This window comes from Geotrypetes seraphini, chromosome 1 (assembly GCF_902459505.1).
Source record: "Geotrypetes seraphini chromosome 1, aGeoSer1.1, whole genome shotgun sequence".
Taxonomy (NCBI): domain Eukaryota; kingdom Metazoa; phylum Chordata; class Amphibia; order Gymnophiona; family Dermophiidae; genus Geotrypetes; species Geotrypetes seraphini.
Window position 1 is genome coordinate 541,515,556 of NC_047084.1, and position 25,590 is coordinate 541,541,145.

A 25,590-nucleotide genomic window follows, 5' to 3' on the forward strand; every position below is an offset into this window, starting at 1 on the left:
GTCCCCGAGTTACAGATGCCTGACTTAGGTACAACTCGTACTTAAGAATGCAGTCATGGCTTCAATTGATTTCACTGAGCAGTATTTCCATTGGCAAAGTCTCCTACATTTCTCCAGTCGCAGATTCAGAAATGATGCATGGCCATATTGAGAACAGTGTGTGGTTATGCATGCTGAACCTTAAGAGAAACACTGGTAGGGACAGTTGGCTCTTATGTCAACTGGAAGCAAAGGTAAGCAGCAAGAATCTTAAAATCTATAAGTTCTGAGTTACATACAAATCCAATTTAAGAACAGCTTTAAAAACGTAACTCGTTCTTAAAGGGGACTGCATGTATGGCACTTTCTGATGCTCACCATGTCTGTGTGTGCTGCCTAGGCTCTCAACATGATGTTGTAGCCTTCTCAAAATGCAGCCACATGTCACCATAGGCCCTGCAAAGTCGGAGTCACATCTTAAAGGAATTGGCTTACCTGGTTGCGACTGCAAGATCCAGTTCCACTGCAGCAATGGTAAGTGCCTCAGTTTCACCAGTCCTCTGTCCAACTCGTCTCAGACTTTTCTGGGCTCTAGGGAGGTCAGGACTGGTGTGGTCATGCAACTGACATCACCTATGACTGCCTTATCCTACTTGTTCAAGGAGAAATCCTTCTGTTTCCATGGGTTAAGCCCCACTATGTTGAGAGTCATCCTACTAAAATGACCTCACAGTAGCAGCAGCTCATGTTTGCTTACGGCAGAGCTTCCCAAACAGAGTGGGCTTGTACCCCAAGTTGGGTCACAAAATCTATATTTGGGGTCAGGACCTAGATGGCCTCCATTGGTGCATCATTATTCTGCACCTTCAGGGGGATTATGCAGTTTCATTTGGCCATAATCATGGAGTCTCAGCCACAAAAAACTGGGAAGCCCTGGCCTAAGAACTTCCCCTGATGCTGACTGATAGAGGAGGTCAACTAGGAGGGAACAGAGTAAGCCAGGTGTCTGCTGCGTTCTCTTCTCCTCCAGGTTTCAGCCTAAACAGATGCTTCATACATGTGCACAGGGATAGGGTAATGAAAATGTTTCCCTGAATCCTGTACTGCTCTTACCTCAGACCTGGTGTTGCACCTTTAGTGCTGGGCACTATACATAACGTGACCATATGTCCCATTTTGAATGGGACAATCCCGTTTTTAGGTACCTTATCCTGTTGTCCCCAAGCACAGCTTTGGAATGCCGAAATGTTCCGTTTTCAGAAAGAGAGCAACCCACTGTAACAATGTCAAAAAAAGGCACTGTGCTTGGGGACAACGGGATGCGACTTTACAAGTGGTGGGCCCACAAGCCTTTCCCCCCACCAACGTCAATTCTGACTTCAGAGAGGAAGTTCTGGGCCAGCCAATCGCTGCCTGGCTGGTCTGGAACTTCCTCTCCGATGTCAGAATTGATTTCGGGGGGGGGGGGGGAATAGGCTTGTGGGCCCACCCCTTGTAAAGTTGCTGCATGCACCTGGCCTGTTGCTGTGTCGAAGCAGGAATAAATTGGTGGTGGTGGTGGGGGAGAGAGAAAGAAAGAAAGGGGGGCAGGGAGAGAAAGAAAGGGAAGGAGAGAGGGCAGAGAGAAAGAAAGATAGAAAGGGGGAGGGGCAGGGAGATAGAAAGAAAGACAGATATCTACAATGCTATTACCTAAAAATTAGTAGATGTCCCGTTTTGAGGAAAAAAAAAGAAATGGTCACGTTAACTATATACACCCCATTCCGAACACAGACGGTTCCTGTTACCTCAGACATCCGCCATCCAAACAGACATACAGGTGGTCCCCTCCAGGTATTCCCTTGCCCTACTCCCAGTCCCCGACAACCAACTATACTGTACTCCTTCCCTGGCCTTAGTCGAGGGGGAGAGAGCATCATCTTCTCCCTCGCTACAGACAACAAACTGCTTGAGGCTGGCGGAGGTCAGCTCGGGGGAGGAGTCCCCGCTCCGGCATTATCCCGCTCCCCACCCTCTGTAACAATCCTCAGCCCACAAGCAGAGCCGATACCCCTGCCCCGGCTCAAAAACGGATCGCCCTTTCGCCTGCGCCGCTCGCTCGCTCTACACAGGCCCCAGCTCTGAGGCCAGGCCGCCTCCTCGCTCCCTCTCACAACTTCCTGCTAGAAGCGGAAACCCGCCCCGAGCCCGAGCCCTGGCAGCGAAGAGCCGGGAGAGCAGCGCGAGGGGGCTTCCGAGACGGCGCCTCAGACTCGCTGCTCTCCACACGCAAAGCAGCCGGCCGGCCCGGCTCCCCAGGTCGCGCGCATGGTGTGCAAACGCAAGTGCGGCGGGCTGCAGCCCTGCGCGCCCTGGAAACAGCCCCGCTGCGCCCCCGGCACGAGCAGCCCGGAGCCCGCCACGGCCAGCAGGGAGCGCGGGGACCCGCAGGGACCCGAACAAGAGCAGCAGCACCTCCAGTTGCCCCCTCCTCCTCCGCCGCCGGCTCCGGGCACACCCCCAGCCCAGACTGAGAGCGGGCCACCGCCGTCCCCGTCCTGCCCCGAGGAGCCGCTGCTGCCGCCCCCCGACAGCCTCCATATCCACCAGCTCCCCCCTTCCATACTGCTCAAGGTGAGTCCCACCCTCCCTTCTACCTGGACGCTAGGGGAGGGGGTGCGTCTTCTCTGTTCTCCCTCCCACGTGGAAGCCCACCAGAGTGACAGGCTGAAAACATTTCACTGGGTGAACAGTAATGGAGAGGAGGAGGAGGTGTCCCTTAGAATTGTACAGTTTGCGATCGTGTAACGTTAATTTCCGTCCCTTCATTGAAAACACGTCAAAATGTATGCGTGTAATGTGCTAGTTCTGCAGCTGAAATACAGTACCTGGAAGTAAAGGCCAGAGAAAAGTCTTAAGTCATGTTTTTATTCCGCTACTTTTGTTACCTGCTTGACTAGCTTAAAATAGTTATGCTTTCTCTTATGAACGTAATCTTTCTGAAAGTTTTTTTTTAAATGAAATTAGAGCAGCTTCAGGCGGATTCTTTATCGAAAACTTCTATACTGCTACTAATGACTGGGGAGTCAATTCAGAGCAGGGCCATCCCTTGTCAAGTGGTCTAGGCATCCCCTCTTGACCATTTCAGAAGATGATTTTTTTTTGGGGGGGAGGGGGAAGTACAATAGGGCATGCAATGAATATGTGCAAAAAACTTAGAGCAGTATCTCAACTTCTTCCAAAGTTAGAGGCCTCATTGGCCCCACTTTTTTCATTCCATGGAAGATAGTGAAAACATGTTAACTTTTGAATTAGGTTGTGGAAAGGATAGTTGCTCAACTAAGCTAAAAGTCATATTTTTAGTACAACATTAAGTGCTAAATCCAAACATATCACTCAAATCATTGGTGCATGCTTTGGTGTATTACTGAGGGACCACAAAGTTGATGAAATGCACAGGCAAATATTTGACACAATATAGCTCCTAAACAGAAAGCACAATAGGGCTCAGATTTTAAGAATTGGAAGAGATTATCCTATAAACATTTAGGTAATGCAGTTTTGATTGTTTACCTCTTTACTAGCTCTAGTCTCTCCTTACTGTGTTTGAACTATGGCCTCTAGGGTGTCAAGATTTTTGTGCAATTTACAAAAAGCAAACTTTTCAATTTAGCTCTTCTGCTATTTCACTCACAAGAACTTTGAACACAAATGTCATGAAGTACTCCATAATCTTTTTCTATTCAGAGTTTATGCCATTTACCACTACCCTTTGTTGTTTGTCATTAAACTTCTTTCTAATCATCCATCCTCAGCTGCTCAGTTTATTTATAAACTTCATATGTGGGACATTGTGAACCATTTAGCTGAAATTCAAGTAAATCACAATCCAGCTCACACTAGTCCTCTGTTCATCTTGTTAGACATAATTTCCCTCAGTTAAAACCAGGCTACCTGGGACCCTGAAGATAGTGAAGCATCTATCTTTTCCTTCAATAAAGTCATTAGTTTTACCAACATTATAGTTTGACTAAGAGGCTTCTAGTTTTCACCCTCCTCTTTCCTACTACTTTTATGAAGTAAATCCACCCCTCTCCAATGACAAGAAATATATGTCTTGAAGAATCTGTTGAACAGACCCTATAAGTACTCACCTTCTCTGAGCTTCAGTATTTTTTGGGTGCATCCCAGACAATCACATGGCTTTGACCACACTAAGTTTTACGCTTTTATCTGTTCTGTCCTCTGTACATGGTGTGGAATTTACTCATTCCTTTGAGTACGTTTGCCAAACAACATTGGTCCTTCTCCATGCCCTTCTTCAGTGAAATAAGTATTTGACATTTCTGCTTTTTCCTCATGACCCTTTACACATTTTAAGGCTTGTGCTCGTAATCTTACAGTTCCATCTTTGGTGTTCTTTCTTTCACTAAAATACCTGAACGTCTTTGGGGCTCATTTTCAGAGCACTTAGACACACAAAGTACCAAAGGTTTCTATAGAACTTTGTGTGTCTATGTTTTGAAAATGAGCCTCTATATTACCTTGTTTTACCTCATTAGAATTTTTTTTTCCAAATTTTACATGCACATATGCTGTTCTGATTTTTTTCAGGCCCTTTTGAGATTTCTTTTTCAAGATCCATTTGCACTTCTTGAATGCCAATCTTTTTGTTTTCTTCTGCTATGCTAATTTCTCTTTTCTATTGCTTGTGTTTACACTTTCCTTATATAAGGTAGGCTCATTTTGACATGAGTATTGAGACAACTGTTACATTAAAGATAGGGATACAACATATGCCTAGGCAGGATATAAATTTTAGAAATAAATAAATACATGCTGGATATACGGTACAGAATTTCAAACAAGAGAATTAACATCCAAATCACAAACTCTCACCTCTACTTCACTGGTTCAGTTCAGCTCAGGTTGGCTGTGACCAAAGATTATTACTGTGTGAAATCTCTATGATGACCAACTCGATGGTGTTAGTTCTCTTTCCAGGAATCACCACAGGTGGTTTCTGCAGAGCTGATTGGAGAAACTGGCACTGATCCTGCCTGTGGCACACCTCTTCTGTGGACTAGAGCAGGGGTAGGCAATTCCGGTTCTCGAGAGCCGGAGCCAGGTCAGGTTTTCAGGATATCCACAATAAATTTGCATGAGATAGATTTGCATCTCAAGGAGGCAGTGCCTGCAAATCCATCTCAAACACATTCATTGTGGATATCCTGAAAACCTAACCTAGCTCCGGCTCTCGAGGACCGGAATTGCCTACCATTGGACTAGAGGAAGACTTTTTAGTTCCCACTACTGTCAATTGAACATCAAAACTCGGTATGACAACAAATGAGTAATTAAGGTATCAACCTCAGGAGCAAATTTATGGACCAAAATATACTTAAGTGCAGTAATATCAGTTGCTTTCATGTGAAAGCTATCTGGTCAATTTTCAATAAAATATTTGAGGAATAATTTAAAACTTCTAACCTATACATTTCAAATTATTGTTTTCCATGACCTTATGGGCTAAATTCTATATATGTTGCCTAAAAAAGCACTATTCTAAAAGCCATGCTTAAAGTTTGGCATGGCTTACAGAACAGCGCTTTCGCCCAAGAAACAGGATTAAATTTAGGCATGGCCATTTGCATCAGCAAAAACATGGTACAAATGCCTATGCCTAAATTTAGTCACGAAGACCCTAATACAAGTGTAATTTAAAAGAAAGACCCCGATCTCCTGCTCATTTCTGAGCCCCTTTTCGACTTTCGTATGTAACCTTTAACTGATTCTAAACTGATGCCAATAATTGCTTGTCAAAATGCCAACTATCCCACTCTTTTAGTAAGGCATGCTAGCCGATTTAGCGTGCGCTAAATGTTAACGCACCCATTATATTCTATGGACACGTTAGCATTTCGCATGCTAAATCAGTTAGCACACACTAAGGGCTCTTTTTACTAAGGCGCGTTAGCGTTTTTAGCGCATGCAGCATTTTAGCACACGCTAAACCCGCGCTACGCGGCTAGAACTAACGCCAGCTCAATGCTGGTGTTAAGATCTAGCGCGCGCTATTCCGCGTGTTAAAGCCCTAACGCGGCTTAGTAAAAGGAACCTTAAAAGTTTGATGAGTATTGGGATGCCAGTTATATGCTTGTAATGCATAGGATTTGTTAGGTCAGCGTTTGAGGCCTTGGGAATAGGGGTGAGTGCAATCTGATCCATTTGGGGTGGGAGTTGACCTTGGTGTAGTAAATCGTTCAGAAGGTGAGTAAGCCAGGCAATAATGTGGTTCGAGGCGTTGGCTAATAACCAGCTGGGGTATTTATCAAGGATGCTGCTGCATGGGGAGTGTTTCTTTAGGAGTTTATCTGTGTTGGAATTTTCTAGTGGTATAAATGTTTCTCCAGATTTGGTCAGCAGCATAGGGGTCAGGAGTGGCCTGTGGTGGTAAGTGAACTGGGGCTGTTGTGATGGAAGCAATCTCGACTTCTTGTTGTACGATCTTTATCTTATTAAGGAAGTGATCAGCAAGAGTCTGGGCATTAGGTTGAGAGATCTTTTCTGACAGACCTAAATCAGGGTGGGCGTAGTGATGGTGCGTAGCATGTGAAATAGTTTTTTTTATATTTAAGTTGTCATTTTTAATTTCTTGAGCATAATGGGCTTTTTTGGCCTCGGGTATGCTGTATTTATATTTGTTGATCGCAGCCCTCCATGCAATTTTGTGTTCAGGTAAATTACTTTTTTGTCATTTCCTCTTGAGTTTGCAGCAGGTTTGTTTTTCTGCTTTTAAGGTGACCATGAACCAAGGGGAGGTCTTTGCAGCTGTTGTGTTGCGATAGCGTAGTGGGGCTTGTGTGTTCAATTGCATTGTTCCAGGTAATCAGCATTGTGAGGGCGTTGTTTGAAGTTGTGTAAATAGCATTATAGACATTCTTTGAACAAGGTATGTGTGTTCCAGCTAAACTAAATTTTACTTTTTCACTGTATCTCCTTATAGATATTATCCAGCAGATGTTCTGGTGCAGGTAGCAGTATATGAAGGTGGTTTGAAAAGTTTGGTAAAAAAACAAATTAAACAATGTGTAGGGCTCTACACTTAGTCCAGCAAGTTTGCAGTTTTTTTGTGTCATAGGAAAAAACAAGAAACTTGTGGGCTGAAGTAAGGACAACCAGGAAGACAGTATAGAAATAAATAAATGTATTGCAAATTGTGTGCCATGGCGAGATTCCGGGAGTGCCACGAGACGCTGGCGAGGAGAGGCGCCGGCTGACAGCTTATAGGATGCGCCTCTCGCAGCGAGAGGCACGTCCTGTTGGCAGTCAGCCAGCACCTCTCTTCCTCGCTGGTGCCTTTCCTCCTCTCCACACCTCTCCTTCTCCAGCACTCCCCCCCCACCGGTGTAGAAATAGCAGGCTCAGGGCCCTGTCTAGAGGCCTCCACGCATGTGTGGATGCCGACATGATGACATCAAGCATGTGCATGATGTCACTGTGTCGAAGTCCACTCATTTTCGGATGCCTTCCAGCCGCAGCCCCGAGTTTAGTGTGCCAGCTTCAAAAAGTTTGCAGGACACGGAAATAACTACTAGTAATAAATAAGTGTTGAATATATTGCAATGAATAATGACTTTATTTTCATTGTGCAAGTTTGAACTTTTAAAAATCTTTTCTCATCGGTGCTTTAATCAGTGATTTTTATTTTACAGATATTTTCTAATTTATCTTTGAATGAACGCCTTCTTTCGGCATCCCTAGTCTGCAAATACTGGCGAGACCTCTGTTTAGATTTCCAGTTTTGGAAGCAAGTGGATCTAAGTTGTCGTCAGCAGGTATTTTTCAGCAACATTATTTTAATGTCACTATTAAGCATCATCTGGGGCTCAGGTAAGAAAGAATTAACTGAGCAGGTAGAAAAAAAGATGCTTTAGTAATAAGAGACAAAGGGATAGGGGATGATGGTTAATCTGATTTGGGGTGATGGATGTAGGTGTATGTCACAGATGAGCTTCTTTCAGTTATAGTTTTCTCTTGCTATAACATTTACTTAAGTTAATATAAGAACCAAAGCAGAAAGGGATGATTAAAAAGTCAAAGTTCTGAACTTCAGAAGCACCAAATCTGTTAAGATGGGAAAGAACTATACAATGGGGAGCTAATCTTTGTTAGGAGAGTACCATATATACTCAAATATAAATTGAAATTTTGGGGCCATAAAAAAGGCCCCAAAATGGGGGGTCTCTGTTTATATTTGAGTCTTCTGATCTGCGCCTCTCCCCCCCCCTCCCGCCTGGACCTGTTACAGGCTTTCCGCAGGCCTGCCTGAAGCCCTGGTGGTCCAGTGGTGAGCCGGGACAGGAGTAATCATTCCTGTGTTCTGTTTCGGCTGACTCTAAACCACTCCGCCTCCCTCCTGCTTCTCTGAACCATGTAGACCTTACCTTTTAAAGCCCTGGTGATCTAGTGGTGAGGCAGGGCAGAAGTGATCTTCCTGTGCTCCTCTCCCGTGAGAGCTATGATCAATAATGCCTGCTGTGAGTTCTCGCAGCAATCTCGCAAGACCACGGGAACTTGTGGCAGGCATTTTTGATCATCGCTGTCACGAGGCAGCAGTATAGGAAGATTGCTCCTACCCCGCTTCTCAACTAGACCACCAGGGCGTTAAAGGCAAGGTCTAGAGGAGTCAAGGAGGCAGGGTGATTTAGAGTCAGTTGGAACAGGACACGGTAAGGATTACTCCTTATCCTGGCTCACCAATGGGCCACTAGGACTTCAGGCAGGCCTGCAGTGGGCATCTGGGGTTGTGTAGGAAGGAAAGGAAGGAGGGAGAAAAGGAGGGCTGGGTGCAAGGCAGGGCACTTGAATATAAACCCCCCAGTTTATGTCCCAGGAGTGCATCAGAAATTGATTCTAAAGCTGGTTCTGTTCAATATTCATGTGAGCAATATTGTGGAGGAATCAGAAGGAAAAGTTTACCTTTTTGCAAAAGACACAGAGATCTGTAATATAGTGCATACTTAGAGGGATGTAACAAAATGAGAAATGATCTAGGAAAAATTGAAAAGTGATTACAGCTAAAATTAATAACAAAGATTTGCAAAATGATGCCTTTGGGGTTTGAAAATATGAAAGAATAGTACATGATAGTGGATGACATACTAAGAGAGAGAGAGAGATTAATTTGAAGGTATAAGATGTTGGCTAAAGCCAAAGGGGCACTAGGATACATGGGAGACGCATAACTTGACAATGGCTTTGGATGCGAAAGGTCCTAGGTTCAAATCTCAGATGAGCCCATTGCTTTGCAAAGCAGGTTCATGGTGGCAGAGGCTCTATGGCAGTACTAGTTAAGTTTTTTCAAAGAAGAGTGACCAAAATGATTAAGCAGATGGAACCAAGTTTCCAAGTTCCAAGTTTATTTACATTTTAATATACCGACCGTCATCATATATCTGGCCAGTTTACAAAACTAAAAACGTTAAAAATAAATTTAAGAATGGGGGTAAAAAGAAAAGGTTGGACATGGAATAGACAAATACATTGACGTACGTAAGTTTGAGTGAGAGGGAGATGGGAAAGTTTGTAATTACATCATTATATAAAATAAAAATAAATGAGGGGAAGGGGGGGAAATACACCAGGAGAGGGGGGTTGCTTCTTAAAAGCAGTTATTTTTGTATACTGAAGCGCTGTTGGAAAGGGGACTTGTCAAACGCTATGGTATGCGTCTTGGAATAAAAAAGTTTTTAGTTTAGTTTTGAATTTATCAAGAAAATTTTCTTGGCGAAGATGAGATGGCATGGCATTCCAAAGAATAACAAAGAAATTAGTGTTTCTATTGTAATAAAGTTCCTTGATTGGGGGGACGGTCAATAAGTTCTGGTCAGCTGATCTGAGGGTCCGTGGAGAAGAGTAGGAATGATAAGTTTATCAAGAAAAGCTGGTGAAAGTATGTATGATTTTAAAAGCCAGCAGTAGGATTTTATATGTGGTGCAATGTGAAAAGGGTAACCAGTGTGCTTCTCGCAGAAGAGGAGTGATATAGTCAGACCGGGCCGGCGTGGGAGCCCTGCTCCGCCCCCCCGATCCAGCAGGAGGACACCACATTTAAAAAAAAAGATTCAGCGCACCTCACCCGAACAGGCCAGCCAGACCGGGCCGGCGTGGGAGCCCTGCTCCGCCCCCCCCGATCCAGCAGGAGGACACCACATTTTAAAAAAGATTCAGCGCACCTCACCCGCACAGGCTAGCCAGACCGGGCCGGCGTGGGAGCCCTGCTCCGCCCCCCCGATCCAGCAGGAGGACACCACATTAAAAAAAAAAAGATTCAGCGCACCTCACCCGCACAGGCCAGCCAGACCGGGCCGGCGTGGGAGCCCTGCTCCGCCCCCCCGATCCAGCAGGAGGACACCACATTTAAAAAAAAAGATTCAGCGCACCTCACCCGCACAGGCCAGCCAGACCGGGCCGGCGTGGGAGCCCTGCTCCGCCCCCCCGATCCAGCAGGAGGACACCACATTTAAAAAAAAAGATTCAGCGCACCTCACCCGCACAGGCCAGCCAGACCGGGCCGGCGTGGGAGCCCTGCTCCGCCCCCCCGATCCAGCAGGAGGACACCACATTTAAAAAAGATTCAGCGCACCTCACCCGCACAGGCCAGCCAGACCGGGCCGGCGTGGGAGCCCTGCTCCGCCCCCCCGATCCAGCAGGAGGACACCACATTTTAAAAAAGATTCAGCGCACCTCACCCGCACAGGCCAGCCAGACCGGGCCGGCGTGGGAGCCCTGCTCCGCCCCCCCGATCCAGCAGGAGGACACCACATTTTAAAAAAGATTCAGCGCACCTCACCCGCACAGGCCAGCCAGACCGGGCCAGCGTGGGAGCCCTGCTCCGCCCCCCCGATCCAGCAGGAGGACACCACATTTAAAAAAAAAAGATTCAGCGCACCTCACCCGCACAGGCCAGCCAGACCGGGCCGGCGTGGGAGCCCTGCTCCGCCCCCCCGATCCAGCAGGAGGACACCACATTTAAAAAAAAAGATTCAGCGCACCTCACCCGCACAGGCCAGCCAGACCGGGCCGGCGTGGGAGCCCTGCTCCGCCCCCCCGATCCAGCAGGAGGACACCACATTTAAAAAAAAAGATTCAGCGCACCTCACCCGCACAGGCCAGCCAGACCGGGCCGGCGTGGGAGCCCTGCTCCGCCCCCCCGATCCAGCAGGAGGACACCACATTTAAAAAAGATTCAGCGCACCTCACCCGCACAGGCCAGCCAGACCGGGCCGGCGTGGGAGCCCTGCTCCGCCCCCCCGATCCAGCAGGAGGACACCACATTTTAAAAAAGATTCAGCGCACCTCACCCGCACAGGCCAGCCAGACCGGGCCGGCGTGGGAGCCCTGCTCCGCCCCCCCGATCCAGCAGGAGGACACCACATTTTAAAAAAGATTCAGCGCACCTCACCCGCACAGGCCAGCCAGACCGGGCCGGCGTGGGAGCCCTGCTCCGCCCCTCCGATCCAGCAGGAGGACACCACATTTTAAATAGACTTAGCATCAACAGCGCGCCACCGTTCGGCGCGCCGATGAAGGCGCACTTGCGAACAACACCTTTGCCCCAACTACCGTGCCACCAAATCACCTCCCCACCCTCCCAGCACGGGAAAAACGTTGCAAACTACCACCTCACTCAAACCCACCACAGTCCTACAATAATACATTCGTAATCCTTTACAAAGGTATTATTGATAAAGACAGAAAACCTGCTTGGACAGAAAAAAAAAAATAAATTAAAAAAAAAAAAAAAAAAAAAAAGTCCACACTAGAAGGATTTCATAAACAAGCAAACATGAAGATCCTATCAATCCTAATGATATATCTGCTATGCAATAACATTAAAAACGTTATATCACTCTATCCAAAACTTCACTCCGTTCACGAACCTGACACGCCCATTAGGCTCCTAACTAACCAACAAGAAGAAAGAGCAAACCACATTACAATAATCACAAGTAATAATAGACCTCACCGTACCCTCAAAAAAAAAAAAAAAAAAACAAGGGAGATAAAACGCATCAAATCCAATACACCCACCATACCCATCACGACGACCTCCATTCCCTGCGCCTACCTCAATACTAGATCAGTGAGGAACAAAGCTTTCCTAGTCAAAGATTTGATCGTCTGCAAGAAACTAGCCTGCCTCTTTCTTACGGAAACATGGCTACTATCAGAAGAGGATCCAGTACTAAATGACCTAATACCAGAAAACTACAAAATCCACATGATAAACCGCGAAGACCGTAGAGGGGGAGGACTAGAAGTCATTCACAAGGAAGAATTCCAACTTGAACTAGTGGACTCCAAGATTACCAACCATTTAGAAACACTAGTATGCAAAATTAGCAATAAAGACCTCGAAGAATACCTCTCCTGCATTTTGTTTTACGTACCACCTAAATGCTGGCCAAAAGCCAGAGAAGACTTCTATGAATTCATCCTACATAACTCAATCACTCCGTCATATAATATTATAGCAGGAGACGTAAACCTACATTTAGAGAACGAGGACAATCCCGACACAAAAGATTTTAAAAACTACCTATCCTCACTCAACTTCATTCTCCCTTCATCCACACAAACCCATGAAAAGGGCCACCAGCTAGATTTGGTAGCCATGTCCTCAAAAGAAATCCTAAATCCCACTATTTCCATATCGAACGTCATCTGGAAACACGATATTTGGTCCGACCATTTCACCTACTACTTTAACTTAATCTGGAACCAACCAAAAGGAAAAACTCACCCAAAGAAAAAAAAAAAAAAGAATACCCCACAAGGGGCCACATCAATCCAGAAGAATTCTGGGCCCACTATGAAGCGCGAGAGGAAATAAGTGAAGAGGATGAATTCTGGGAACAGTGGTCGAAAACAAGCACAACCATCTTAGACAAAATAGCTCCTAAACGAAACAAAACAAACCGTGCAAATAAATATAACAACTGGTTCGACTCCGAACTACAAAAAATGAAACAATCAATAAGACGACTAGAAAGGATTTGGAACAAATCAGGTGAAACATCTGACAGGAACAATTGGAGATCAAACATAAAGAAATACAAACAACTGATAAAAGAAAAAAGGAAAACATTCTACTCAGCCAAGATACAAATATCCAACACAAGTCCAAAAGGAATCAACACTCATGAATTGTCCAACCTAGTTAAAAATTTATTCGACACCACACGCCACAGCCAAACCACGCACAACATAAAACTTCCATCAGCAGACGATCTAGCACAACACATTGACTCAAAAATTGTGAACCTAAGAAACAACTGCCCAACAAACAACACAGATGAACAGCAAACTGCCAACACACATGAAAATGCAATACCAGCGAACATGTTTTGGAACTCCTTTCAGGACCTAGAATGGAACAACTTCATAAAACTTTACAACAAATACACTAAATCAAATTGCACCCTAGATCCTTGCCCCCCCTACATAATGAAAGCAGCCCCATTAGACTTTAAATTAACACTATGGACTCATATGTCCAACAATTTCAAAAACGGAAAATTCCTATCAAAAAATGGGCACATTATAATCACCCCGATTCCAAAAAATCGTAAACTACCCCTAACATCAGCAACCAACTATAGACCAGTAGCATCCATCCCATTGTTCGTAAAAATAATGGAAGGTTTGGTTCAAACCCAACTGATGGAATACCTAGATCAGTTCTCACTGCTACACGAAACCCAGTCTGGCTTCAGACCTCTGTTCAGCACTGAAACGGTGATTGCAGCGATCTTAGAATACCTACGTACCTTATTCAGTAAAGGCCATAAAGCCTTAGTCATGCAATTTGACATGAGCTCGGCTTTCGACTTGGTGGATCACGAAAAACTACTACAATGCTTAGACGCAATCGGCATTGGAGGCGAGGTGCTGAACTGGTTCCGAGGATTCCTTATGACCCGCACCTATCAAGTTCGCTTCAACTGCAATCTCTCTAAAACATGGACTAACCCATCAGGCGTTCCACAGGGGTCCCCACTATCCCCACTACTCTTCAACGTTTATATAGCTTCACTAGGTACGCAGCTGACCCAACAAGACATAAAAGTATTTAGCTATGCAGACGACTTCACAATCATTATCCCGTTTACTGCATCTCCCTCCGAAATCACCTCCAAAGCAACTGAAGCGATAAATATGATGGAACGATGGACCAAAGACTTCAAATTGAAGCTTAATTCAGAAAAAACTAAATTCTTCATAGCCTCGCCACACGCAAATAACACAACAAAATCACTACACATTAACAACCTTAACTACCTCATTCAACCAACGATGAAGGTTCTAGGAATAATACTAGACCAAGGTTTAACCATGAAAGACCATATAGACTCCCTAATCAAAAGAGGGTTTTTCACTCTTTGGAAACTTAAGTCCATTAAGGCTTACTTCCACACCTCAGCTTTTAGAATTCTAGTTCAATCCCTAATACTAAGCCACCTGGACTATTGCAACATCACCCATCTGACAATCCCCCAGAAGCAAATGCAAAGACTCCAACTGATACAAAATGCAGCAGTCAGGATGATTTTCGGGCTGAAGAAGTCCGACCACATAACCCCCTCCTACCGACTCCTACACTGGCTGCCAATGGGAGCACGCACGAAGTTCAAACTAGGATGTCTCTGCTTCAAGGTACTAAATGGCTTAGCCCCTAAATACATTACAGACCTCTTCTCATTCCCAACCAACAGACACGAAAGAAAAACTCACCTGAAATTTGTCTCCCCACCGGCTAAAGGGTGCAAATATAAGAGATACCATCAACAACTACTATCGTATCAAGCAGCCATATGGGGTAAAGACTTAGAAAAACTAATCGCACACACAAACAATTATGGAGAATTTAGGAAACACCTAAAAACTTACCTGTTCTTGAAATACCTAGGCAACGAACCAGGACATCAGCCCCCCCTTGTAACACCATCACATACCTGAACTTGTAAACTATTAGCCCCAACCCCCAATCACTAACTATGAACCACTCCACTCAATCCAGGAACTATCTCCAATTCTTTGTAAGCAGCACGGCACTTCTTGGTCCTGCAGCACACAAACTATTGTTATCATCATTAATGTTGGTATTTTCAGATGTATACTACTAGACTCTAATTCGTTGTATTTACAGCTTCTCTTTATTGCATTTACTTACAGTTTCTCTCTATTGTAAACCGCCTAGAAGTCGCAAGATTATTGGCGGTATATAAGAATAAAGTTATTATTATTATTATATTTTCCTGCCTTATATATGAGTTTGATTGCTGTCTCCTCTTCTTACGTTAGCACAATCCATAGGATTCACGATTTTTGCTTATGCAGATGACATACAACTACTTCACCCAGTCAATACCTCAAACATTTCAGAAATAAAAGATATAAACAATAAACTGGATGCAATAAATGACTGGCTCTACACAAATAAGCTTTCCCTCAACATTGATAAATCCTGTGGCCTTTTACTCCCAATCAAAAACAGCGAGTCTCTATCAGGAAAGATTTTTTATCAAATCCATTCCTATAAAAATGGAAACAAAAATAAAACTATTAGGAGTCATTATCGACAAGGATCTTACTTTCCATGATCACATCAGTTTGGTTGTAAAAATCTGTTTCTTCAAACTTCGCCTCATTCGTTCACTAACTTCGATTCTAGAGACAGATGCAATCAAAATTCTGGTTCATTCTTTAGTTATTTCCCACCTAGATTACTGTAACTCTCTTTACAACGGCCTCCCCCAAAAAGAAATCCGACGCTTACAACTAATTCAAAATACAGCTATAAAACTCATTTATAAAACAGGTAAATATGATCATGTTACCCCGCTCCTGAAAGAGGCACATTGGCTCCCTATCACACATCGCATCACCTATAAAATCATCCTGCTGACCTTTAAAATAAAGCTCTCTCACCTGCCTTCATATCTCGATAAGCTTCTCATTTCTCAAAGCCCGTCACATACTCTAAGGTCAGCTGATCAGAAACTCTTGCTAATTCCTTCTATAAAAGATTTCTTTAACACCCGAAAAATAAATTTTGCAGTAGTCGCCCCAACGTTGTGGAATGCTCTGCCACAGCAATTCCGAGATGAACAACATCTTGATAAATTCAAAATAAGCCTGAAGACTTTCTTATTTCGTGACGCCTTTCTTGTGTTTAGAGATATATATATTTTTTTCTTTCTTTCTTTCTTTTCTCTCTCTATCTCTTTTCTGTTCTTCTACTCAACCAACCGCTTTAAAAAAGCGACCCCACCCAATATGTTTTACCCTACTCCCACTATCTCCTTCTCCTCTCAAAATATGTAACTTTTCCCCTCCTTTTCCCTTTTTGCCGTCACTTTCAAGTCTGTCCAGTTAATGTCTTTGATGTTCACTTTCATTATTTTTAAATATTCATTATTTTTCCTTTTTTTTAAAAAAAATATTTTATTGTAAACCGGCCAGATACCTGTTGATGGTCGGTATATTAAAAGTTAATAAACTTGAAACTTGAAACATGACATGATTCTGTTATATAGGGAGTTGCAATATTCTAGATGAGAAATGAGAAATGACCAATGATTGAATCAGAGTTGTAATAGCAGCAGTTTCGAGGATAGAAGTTAAGGAGCGGATTAGACGAAGTTTATAGAAATAACTTTTTATAACGGAGTGAATTTCAAAAAACTGCAAATACTTTATTGGTTGTGGGGATCTGAGGTAGGAGAGGGCTGCAGAACAGTGCTGGGGGTTGGCATTTCTCACTTTCTCATCCTGCTAAGAACACGAAACTGCTCACATACAGATGAGGAAGCCATAGTCACAGGCAGCTATAATAACATTAGAAAGAAAAGACAGAACTGGCCATATGACACGATTCATTCACATCTGGGTTAGTAATTCTAGCAACCGCCGACCTCTCAAAAACCGAGCCAGAAAGAATTTTGACACACTTTTTCGTCTGTCATTGGCTGTTAGTCTATGTCTTTTGTAAGCCCCGGGACTTTCTCTGGAGTCATTATAGTTTAAAAGCATGCACGGAAAAAAACACGAATGACTGAGTCCGTGAAGTCGGAACCGCAAATTTGTGGGGGTATACTGTACTCTCATATAAGGAAAGGCTAAAGAGGTTAGGGCTTGAGAATAGATAGCTGAGGGGAAATATGATAGAGCTGTAGAAAATTCTTAGTGGAGTGGAATGGGTAAATGCAAATTGATTGTTTATAGTCTCAAAAAGTACAAAGAAAAAGGAAAGGACAGTCCATGAAGTGACTTGGCAATACCTTTAAAACAAATAGGAGAAAAATTCACTTAGTGCATAGTTAAGCTGTAGAACTTGTTGCTAGAGGATGTGGTAAATTAGTGTATCTGGGTTTTAAAAAAGGTTTGGTCAAATTCCTAGAGGAAGGCTATAAACTATTATGAAAGTAGACCTGGGAAAAGCCACTGCTTATCACTGGGTTAGGTAGCATGGAATCTTTTTACTTTTTGGGACTGTGCTAGGTGCTTGTGACCTGGACTGCCCACTGTTGTAAACATGATACAAGATACTGGGCTGCCCAATAGGATAACTTTTATGTTCTTATGTAGAAAAAAAAAGGAGATGATAAATGCCCCTGTCCAGAGTGTAGGTAAAAACCTCGTCTATAATATTCTATCCTGTTCTGGAGATCATACTCTGAAGAAATTTAAACAGATCCAGAGATAGGCTGCACTAAATAGTATACACCTTCTCATAGGAGTTAAATAAGGGTATTACCCTGTAGTAGAAAAGAGAAAAAAAAACAGATCATATATAACTGAACAACTTCATTATATGTTTCCCCTAAAGGAAAGAACATGCAAAGGAGATAGAGGCATTAAAATACCCTAGAAGTATAAATTATTCAAAAGAATAGGGTTCACAATATGAGGCTTCAAGGAGACAAGAGCTGCATCAGAAAAAAATATGTTTTTAATTTAATGAGTGATAGATGCATGGAATGCCCTTGGAAGGGGGAAGGGGGGAGATGGGAAACAAAACCAGAAACAAGTAAAGAAAATACCCAGGATTGTCTGGCACGGTACCAGGATTGATGATGGGAAAGTAGCCCCCCTCTCCAATTCCTTCCATCTGACACTCCTTTAACTCTCAGGACCTAACAACCTCACAAATGCCCCTCATGGCCAATGACTCCTGGACCCTGACCCCTCAACCCCCTCCATCCTGAAGATTTTTTTCTGGTGGCCCTTTACACCCCCCTCCTCCTTCCATTTTCCACAAAATACATACTGGCGGACCATTCAATACTCCTTCGGCTCCCCCTTCTGAAACTCCTTTCCTGTGCATCTCCAATATTGCTCCTGCCTCTGTGCTGCCATCTTGAAAAATGGCGAGTTCAGGTGCTGCCATTTTCCAAGATGATGAGGCAGGAGCAAGGTGAGCATTGCTTTTGCCTCTCAGTGTTGGAGATACACAGGGAAGAGGGGGTTGGAGAGGTTCTGAATGTGTTCAGGAGGGTCCACTTGGGTCCCCAGTGTATTTTTTTGTTGTTGAAAAGAGGGAAAGTGAAAGTGCAAGGGGGTCTCAGGCTATTAGGGAATATAATCAGGGTGCAAAAGCAGAGCTGCTTTTGCAAGATAGTTCAAAGAACTTCACTAACTACACAACTCTCAAGAGAAATTTCATGAAATTTGTTTTTGAATGAACAGCCAGTGTCAGTGGGAATAGCTTTTGAATGAGGTTTTATTTGGAACATTCTGAGAAATAAATAAAGCAAACAATCTGTTTGATCATTAAGGTTATGATTTCAATTATTACAGGTCACTGATGATTTGTTGGAGAAAATTGCATCAAGAAGTCAGAACATCAGTGAAATTAATATTTCTGATTGCCGTAGCGTGTCTGACACAGGCATATGCATTCTAGCTGCCAAGTGTACTGGGCTTTTAAAGTATACCGCATATCGGTGTAAACAGCTATCTGACACATCTGTCATTACAATTGCTTCCCGGTGTCCTTTACTCCATAAAATACACATAGGAAACCAGGACAAACTCACCGATGAAGGCTTAAAACAGGTAATCTATGGATTTTTTTCCATTGATATGTTCTGGTATGGACTTTTTAGTGCCTTTTATTTTTCCAGTTATACATTGCTTTGTGTGAGTTGACATGTTTTTCCATCTCTTTATTCTCTCCATCAGAACATGTTTTAAAATTTCATTTTGGTTTACTGTTTCATTTAAGATCCTTTGTAAATGCTGCCAGAATTAGTTTCTCAAATCTATAATGATATTGTAAATTTAGCAGGGTTTTTTTTCCTTAGGGTGACCAACTGTCGGCCATGAATTTAAGAATTTAAAGGAGATTTAAACGACAAATTTTTAGTGGCACGACATCAGTTCAGCAAATGTTCATGGAACGGATAATATTAAGCAAAACAATTAATTTACGTGTATATAATATACAGGTCACAATATAGAATACAAATTTACAAATATGCATGTCTTAATCCTAATCTATCCCCCTCTTCTACAAAACTGCGCTAGCAGTTTTTAGTGCGATGAGCTGCGCTGAATAGCCTGCGCTGCTCCCGACGCTCATAGAGTTCCTATGAGCGTCGGGAGCAGCGCAAGCCATTCAGCGCGGCTCTCTGCGCTACAAACTGCTAGCGCAGTTTAATAGAAGAGGGGGTATATGTATTTGTCCGTTGATGCTGCAGAACTAAGCCAGGAGGATAAAAAAAAACAACTACAAGTCCCTCTCCATATTTGCGAGTTTAGCACTTGCAACTTCAATTATTCGTGGTTTTCGTTTTGCTGACCCACCCCACCTCCTGGACCTCTCCACTTACTTACTCCTTCTTTTACAAAATCGTAGCTCAGTTTTTAGCACCAGCCGCGGCAGTAGCAGCTCTGACACATGGAATTCCTTTGAGCATTGGAGCTGTTACTGCCGTGGCCGCCGGCAGTAAAACTGCACTATAGTTTTGTAAAAAAAAAAAAGGGGGGGGGTACATTTTAAAGCCTGGTGGTCTAGAGGGGAAGCAGGGCAGGAATAATCTTCCTACGCTTCTGTCCCGTGCAGAGCTGCAAACAAAAATGGCTGCCGTGTATTCCTGTGGTCTCCTACCCCGTTTCACAGCTAGACCACCAGGCTTTAAAATGTAAATAAGTGGAGAGGTGCAGGAGGGAGGCAGGGGTGGGTCAGAGTCGGCCCTAAAATTATTTTTGAATTTTTCTTATTTGCAGGCAGGCTTTGCACCTAACCCCCGCGAATATGGAGGAAGGAGTGTAGCTCATTAGCACTCTTTTTTTTTTTCCATTATATTTTTATTTTCAAATTTCATAAAAAGTGTACAGAATAATAAAATACATTTGATACATGCATAGTATCACTTTTATATCTAACACAATGTATGTCTGAATTTGATTTTCCCCTTCCCCCTCCCCCCACCCCTTCACCACTTTAATATAATATTTTCAAATTTTATAAAAGTATATAACATAATAGAATACAATTAATAATTATTCAATAACATATTTATATCTAAAACAATATATTCTAGATAAATTTTATTCATTTTCCCTCCCCCCACCCTTCTATTATCCCTTAATCATTTGTTACATTTTGTATCATATATTATAATATATTATATATAAATTGTTTTCCTTACCCCCCCTATATGTGTGTCATAAGAAAATCTCTAAAAGAAGAAAGGAAGAAAAAGTATTCTATTATTTAATCATTACAGAATTTTGTCAATGGCCCCCATATTTTTATAAATTTATTATATGTTCCCTTTTGTATTGATATTGATCTTTCCATTTTAAAAACATGACATATTGTATTCCACCAAAATGTGTAGTTTAGGTTGTTGTAATTTTTCCAATTGTTAGTTATATGTTGAATGGCAACCCCTGTCATAATTAATAAAAGTTTATTATTTTCTGGTGAAATTTGACTTTTTTTTCTCATCATTGTTCCAAATAAAATTGTATCATATGATATTGCAATATGATTTTCCATTAATTTATTAATTTGTGGCCAAATTGAATTCCAAAATATTTTAATATAAGGACAGTAGTATAATAAATGATCTAATGTCCCTGGTTCTAGATTACAGTGCCAGCATCTATTAGATTTAGAACTGTCTAGTTTTTGTAAACGAGTAGGGGTCCAAAAAGCTCTATGTAATAAAAAGAACCATGTTTGTCTCATAGATGCTGACACTGTACATCCCATTCTCCAAGACCAAATCAGTGGCCATTGAGATGCATTAATTTGATGTCCAATCTCAATGCTCCAAATGTCTCTTAGACCATTTTTTGGTTTTTTATTCAAATATCCAGATATTAATTTATACCACAGTGCGGCTTGATGTCCCAGGAAGTCTGTTTTAAAGCATAAGAATTTTAAACTATATTGATTGTTTAATGATTTCCATTCAGGGAACCCAACCTGAATGGCCTGCTTCAATTGCAACCATTTAAAACTTTGTGTTTTATTAAGATCAAATCTATGTTGCAATTGTGAAAAATCCAGCAGTTTACCTTCTGAAATAATATCATCTAGAGATCTAATTCCTGCAATAATCCAGTTCTTCCAAAGGATTTGGGCTCCGCCTATTTTGATCTTGGAGTTTATCCATATGGATTGATTAGTTGATTTATATATTGGGATGGGTGTTAATTTATCTATAAATCTCAATGTTTTCCAAGTATCCATTATAATTTTATTTTCTCTGTATCTTTTAGGTATATTAATACTTGGTAAATGAACTAAATTTAGGGGAAACATAAGGCGCCATTCCAAATATAACCAATCTGGTGCATTATCTATAAGTTCTGGGAGGATCCAATACATACCCTGACGTAAAATATAGGCTTGATGGTACCTATAGAAATTTGGAAAATTTACCCCTCCCTCCTTAATTGATTTTTGTAAGGTTACTAAAGCTATTCTAGGTGTTTTACCAAGCCAAAGAAATTTTGTTAAAATTCTATTAAGCTTCTTATAAAAGGACCCCTGAAAATAAATAGGTATCATACTCATTTGGTAGCAAACCACAGGCAACATCATCATTTTAATAGTTTGAACTCTGCCCCACCAAGATATATGTAATGGGTTCCATTGTTCACATAACTCCATTACTTTTTTTAATACATATTTTTCATTTTCTTTTACAGTATCTTCAATTGTTTTTTTAACTTGAATGCCTAGATATTTAAATCCTTCTTCTTTCCATATGAATGGAAAAATATCAAATAATCCTTTTACACAGTAAACATTCAAGGGTATAATTTCAGATTTATTCCAATTAATTTTATAACCTGAAAATTTGCCAAACTTATCAATTAATTCCAATAAAGAAGATAAGGTAGACTCTGGATTTCTCAAATAAAGCAAAATATCATCAGCATAAGCCGAAATTTTATATTCCATATCTGAATATGGAATTCCTTGTATCTCCCTCGTTTGCTGTATTGCTAACAATAAGGGTTCTAATACAACATCAAATAACAAAGGAGATAAAGGACAACCTTGTCTAACTCCCCTCTGCAATTGAAAACCATCAGATATCTTATTGTTAATATTTAATCTTGCAATCGGGAAGCTATACAATGTTTTTACCATTTGTATAAATCCAGAACCTATACCAAACCATTCTAAAGCCTGATACATAAAGTTCCATTCTACCCTATCAAATGCTTTCTCAGCATCTAATGAAACTGTAAATGCCGGTTCATCCATTTTTTTTGATAAGTTTAGCATGTGAAATAATAGTCTAGAGTTATTGGAGGAATGTCTTTTAGCAACGAAACCCGTTTGATGCATATCTATAATATGTGGGAGAGCTTTGGCTAATCTCAAAGCCAAAATTTTCGCCAAAAGTTTATTATCAACGTTTATCAAAGATATAGGCCTGTAGTTTGAAACCAAAGTAGGATCTTTATTTGGCTTAGGCAAAACAATTATTATTGATTCAGCCATAGTACCTTTTATGTTACCTTTTATAAGTTGTGTCTGATATAATTTTAATAAATGTGGGGAGAGGATATTTTGAAATGTTTTATAAAATTCTACTGTGTAACCATCACCACCTGGAGCGGATCCAACTCTAAGAGATCTCAATGCTGTTTCTAATTCTTTTAATGATATAGGTTCTTCTAAACTTCGTTTTATATGATCAGGAATCTTAGGTCCATTTATTAAATCTAAAAATTTTTTTCCATCTTTTTGTTTCTCCAAATAAGGTTCGGAAGAATATAGATCCTTATAAAAATTTAAAAATTGTTTTAATATTATATTTGTTTGATTTGTTATTATACCATTATCATCTTTTATTCCGTTAATATTAGTTCTCCTTTTTTTTGCCTTAAGATAATTTGCTAATAATTTTCCCGCCTTATTAGAATTTCCATAATACACCGTTTGTTTGGAAAACAAATCTTTTCTTATCATTTTTGAAGTTAATTCATTATATTTACCTTTTACTTTCAAAAGAGCTTGCAAAACTTCATATTCCCATTTACTTATCAATTTAGCTTCTAATATTTTTATTTCTTTTTCTAATTCCATATATTGTTTTTTAATTTGTTTCCTAATAAAAGCTGAATATGATATGATATTACCCCTCATAGTTGCTTTAAATGCATCCCATACATTCTCTATAGATGTATCTTCCACTAAATTTATTTGAAAAAATTCATTAATTTGTGTTTTAAAATTTTCCAAAAATTTGTCATCCACAAGCAATGCATTATCAAATCTCCAAAGAGGTCTATTATTTTCTAATTGATCTAATTGTAATTCTATCCATATTCCCGCATGATCCGAAATGATAATAGGATCAATGGAGGCTTTAATCACTTGTTGCACTTTATTTGTTGAGACAAAAATATAATCTATTCTTGAAAATGATTTATGAACCTGTGAACAAAATGAATACTCCTGATCATTAAAATGAAGAATACGCCATATATCTTTCAAATCACATGATCGAACTAAATTATCTAGACCTAAAGATTTAATATTTTTACCTGGTTTTTTATCCAATAATGGATCCATTACAGCATTAAAATCTCCAGCCACCACTAAATTAGAGGCAGCCAGTGGTAATAACATATTTTGTAGCTTTTTGAAAAATTCTGATTGATTCGAATTAGGGGCATATATATTAAATAACGTCAGGGTATCATTTCCCATACCTATATCGATATGTATCCATCTTCCATGTGGATCTGAATTTTTTACTTTTATATTGGCCATACATTTTTTATTTATAAGGATTGCAACCCCTGCTTTTTTACCCACTGCTGGAGCAAAAAAACATTCTTTTATCCATCCACCTGATAATTTCTGTGATTCTTTCATATTAAGATGGGTCTCTTGCAGACAGTAAATATCTGCATTTTGTTTTTTTAAAAATGTTAATATTTTTCCCCTTTTAATTACGTGATTCAGGCCATTGACATTAATAGAATATATTTTAAGATACATTATATATCTTAATACTTTTCATTATCTTATTCTTCCCTTCCTCCTTCATATTTAATATCCAAAAAATTTTCTTCATGACACACATATTTAACCCTAATGTATCTCCCTTAATTTTTATAATAAATATTCTACTTATCCCTCCCTTTCCAACCCAATACATTGGCTGCTTAAGGATACACATTGGAATTGTAATCCTAACAATCTCCCCATTCCAGGCAATCATTATTCAATTGTTTAAACAAATTTCCCTTCTGTCTATCTATATTGATCTTTTATATTTATTTAATCATTTTCCATAACATTTTATTAATGTATCATTTTCCATTTAACAATATATTAATTTGTATTTCCTTAGTATTATGATTTCAACATATATTTATTTTAAACATATATGCAGTGTATTATTTAATAATTTTCCTATATTCTGTTCTTTCTTTCATATAATTATTATTGTCTTTTCTTTGTATTGTTTTCTTCCATTTCTTCAAATATTTCGATATGTTATATTTTCTGTTTTTTCATAAAGTCTTCAAAACCATCTTAGTATATTATGTTAATATATCATAGGTTCTGGTTTAGAGAGAAACTCTTTTAGTTTTTCGGGATCCTCAAAATATAATGACTTGTCACCAGATGACACTCTCATTTTCGCCGGGTAGTATAGGCCATATTTAAATCCTTTTTCTTTGAGTAGAGGTCTCATGTCTAGTAGTCTTTTCCTTTTAGTTGCTGTGTTTTTGGCGAAGTCTGGTAAAAACCATAATCTTGATCCTTTATAATTTAAATTTTTATCTTTTTTTGCGGCATTTAGTATCTCTAGTGCTTGTTGGTATCTCAACATTTTGAAAATGATTGGTCTTGGTCTGTTTTTATTTTCTAAATTTTTAATTGGGATTCTATGCGCCCTTTCAATTTCAATTGGTTGTTTCAAGTCTAATTGTAGAATTTTTGGAATTAAATTTTCAAGGAAAAGGATAGTATTTTTTCCCTCTAAATTTTCTTGTATTCCAAAGAGTTTGATGTTCTTTCTTCTTCCTCTATTCTCGTAATCCTCCAGTTGATCTTTTAATTTATTTAATTCC

General features: G+C 40.7%; 1 protein-coding gene across 1 annotated transcript in view; it reads left to right on the forward strand.

Annotated features, from left to right (window-relative positions):
• The first annotated feature begins 1,863 nt into the window (after window positions 1–1,863).
• FBXL17 (F-box and leucine rich repeat protein 17) overlaps window positions 1,864–25,590 on the forward strand; it is a 623,577-nt gene continuing 599,850 nt past the window's right edge. The window contains exons 1-3 of the mRNA XM_033929147.1: window positions 1,864–2,592; window positions 7,674–7,796; window positions 18,826–19,083. Coding sequence (XP_033785038.1) covers window positions 2,287–2,592; window positions 7,674–7,796; window positions 18,826–19,083 — 687 coding nt within the window. The 5' untranslated portion in view covers window positions 1,864–2,286. The remainder of the gene's footprint in view (window positions 2,593–7,673; window positions 7,797–18,825; window positions 19,084–25,590) is intronic.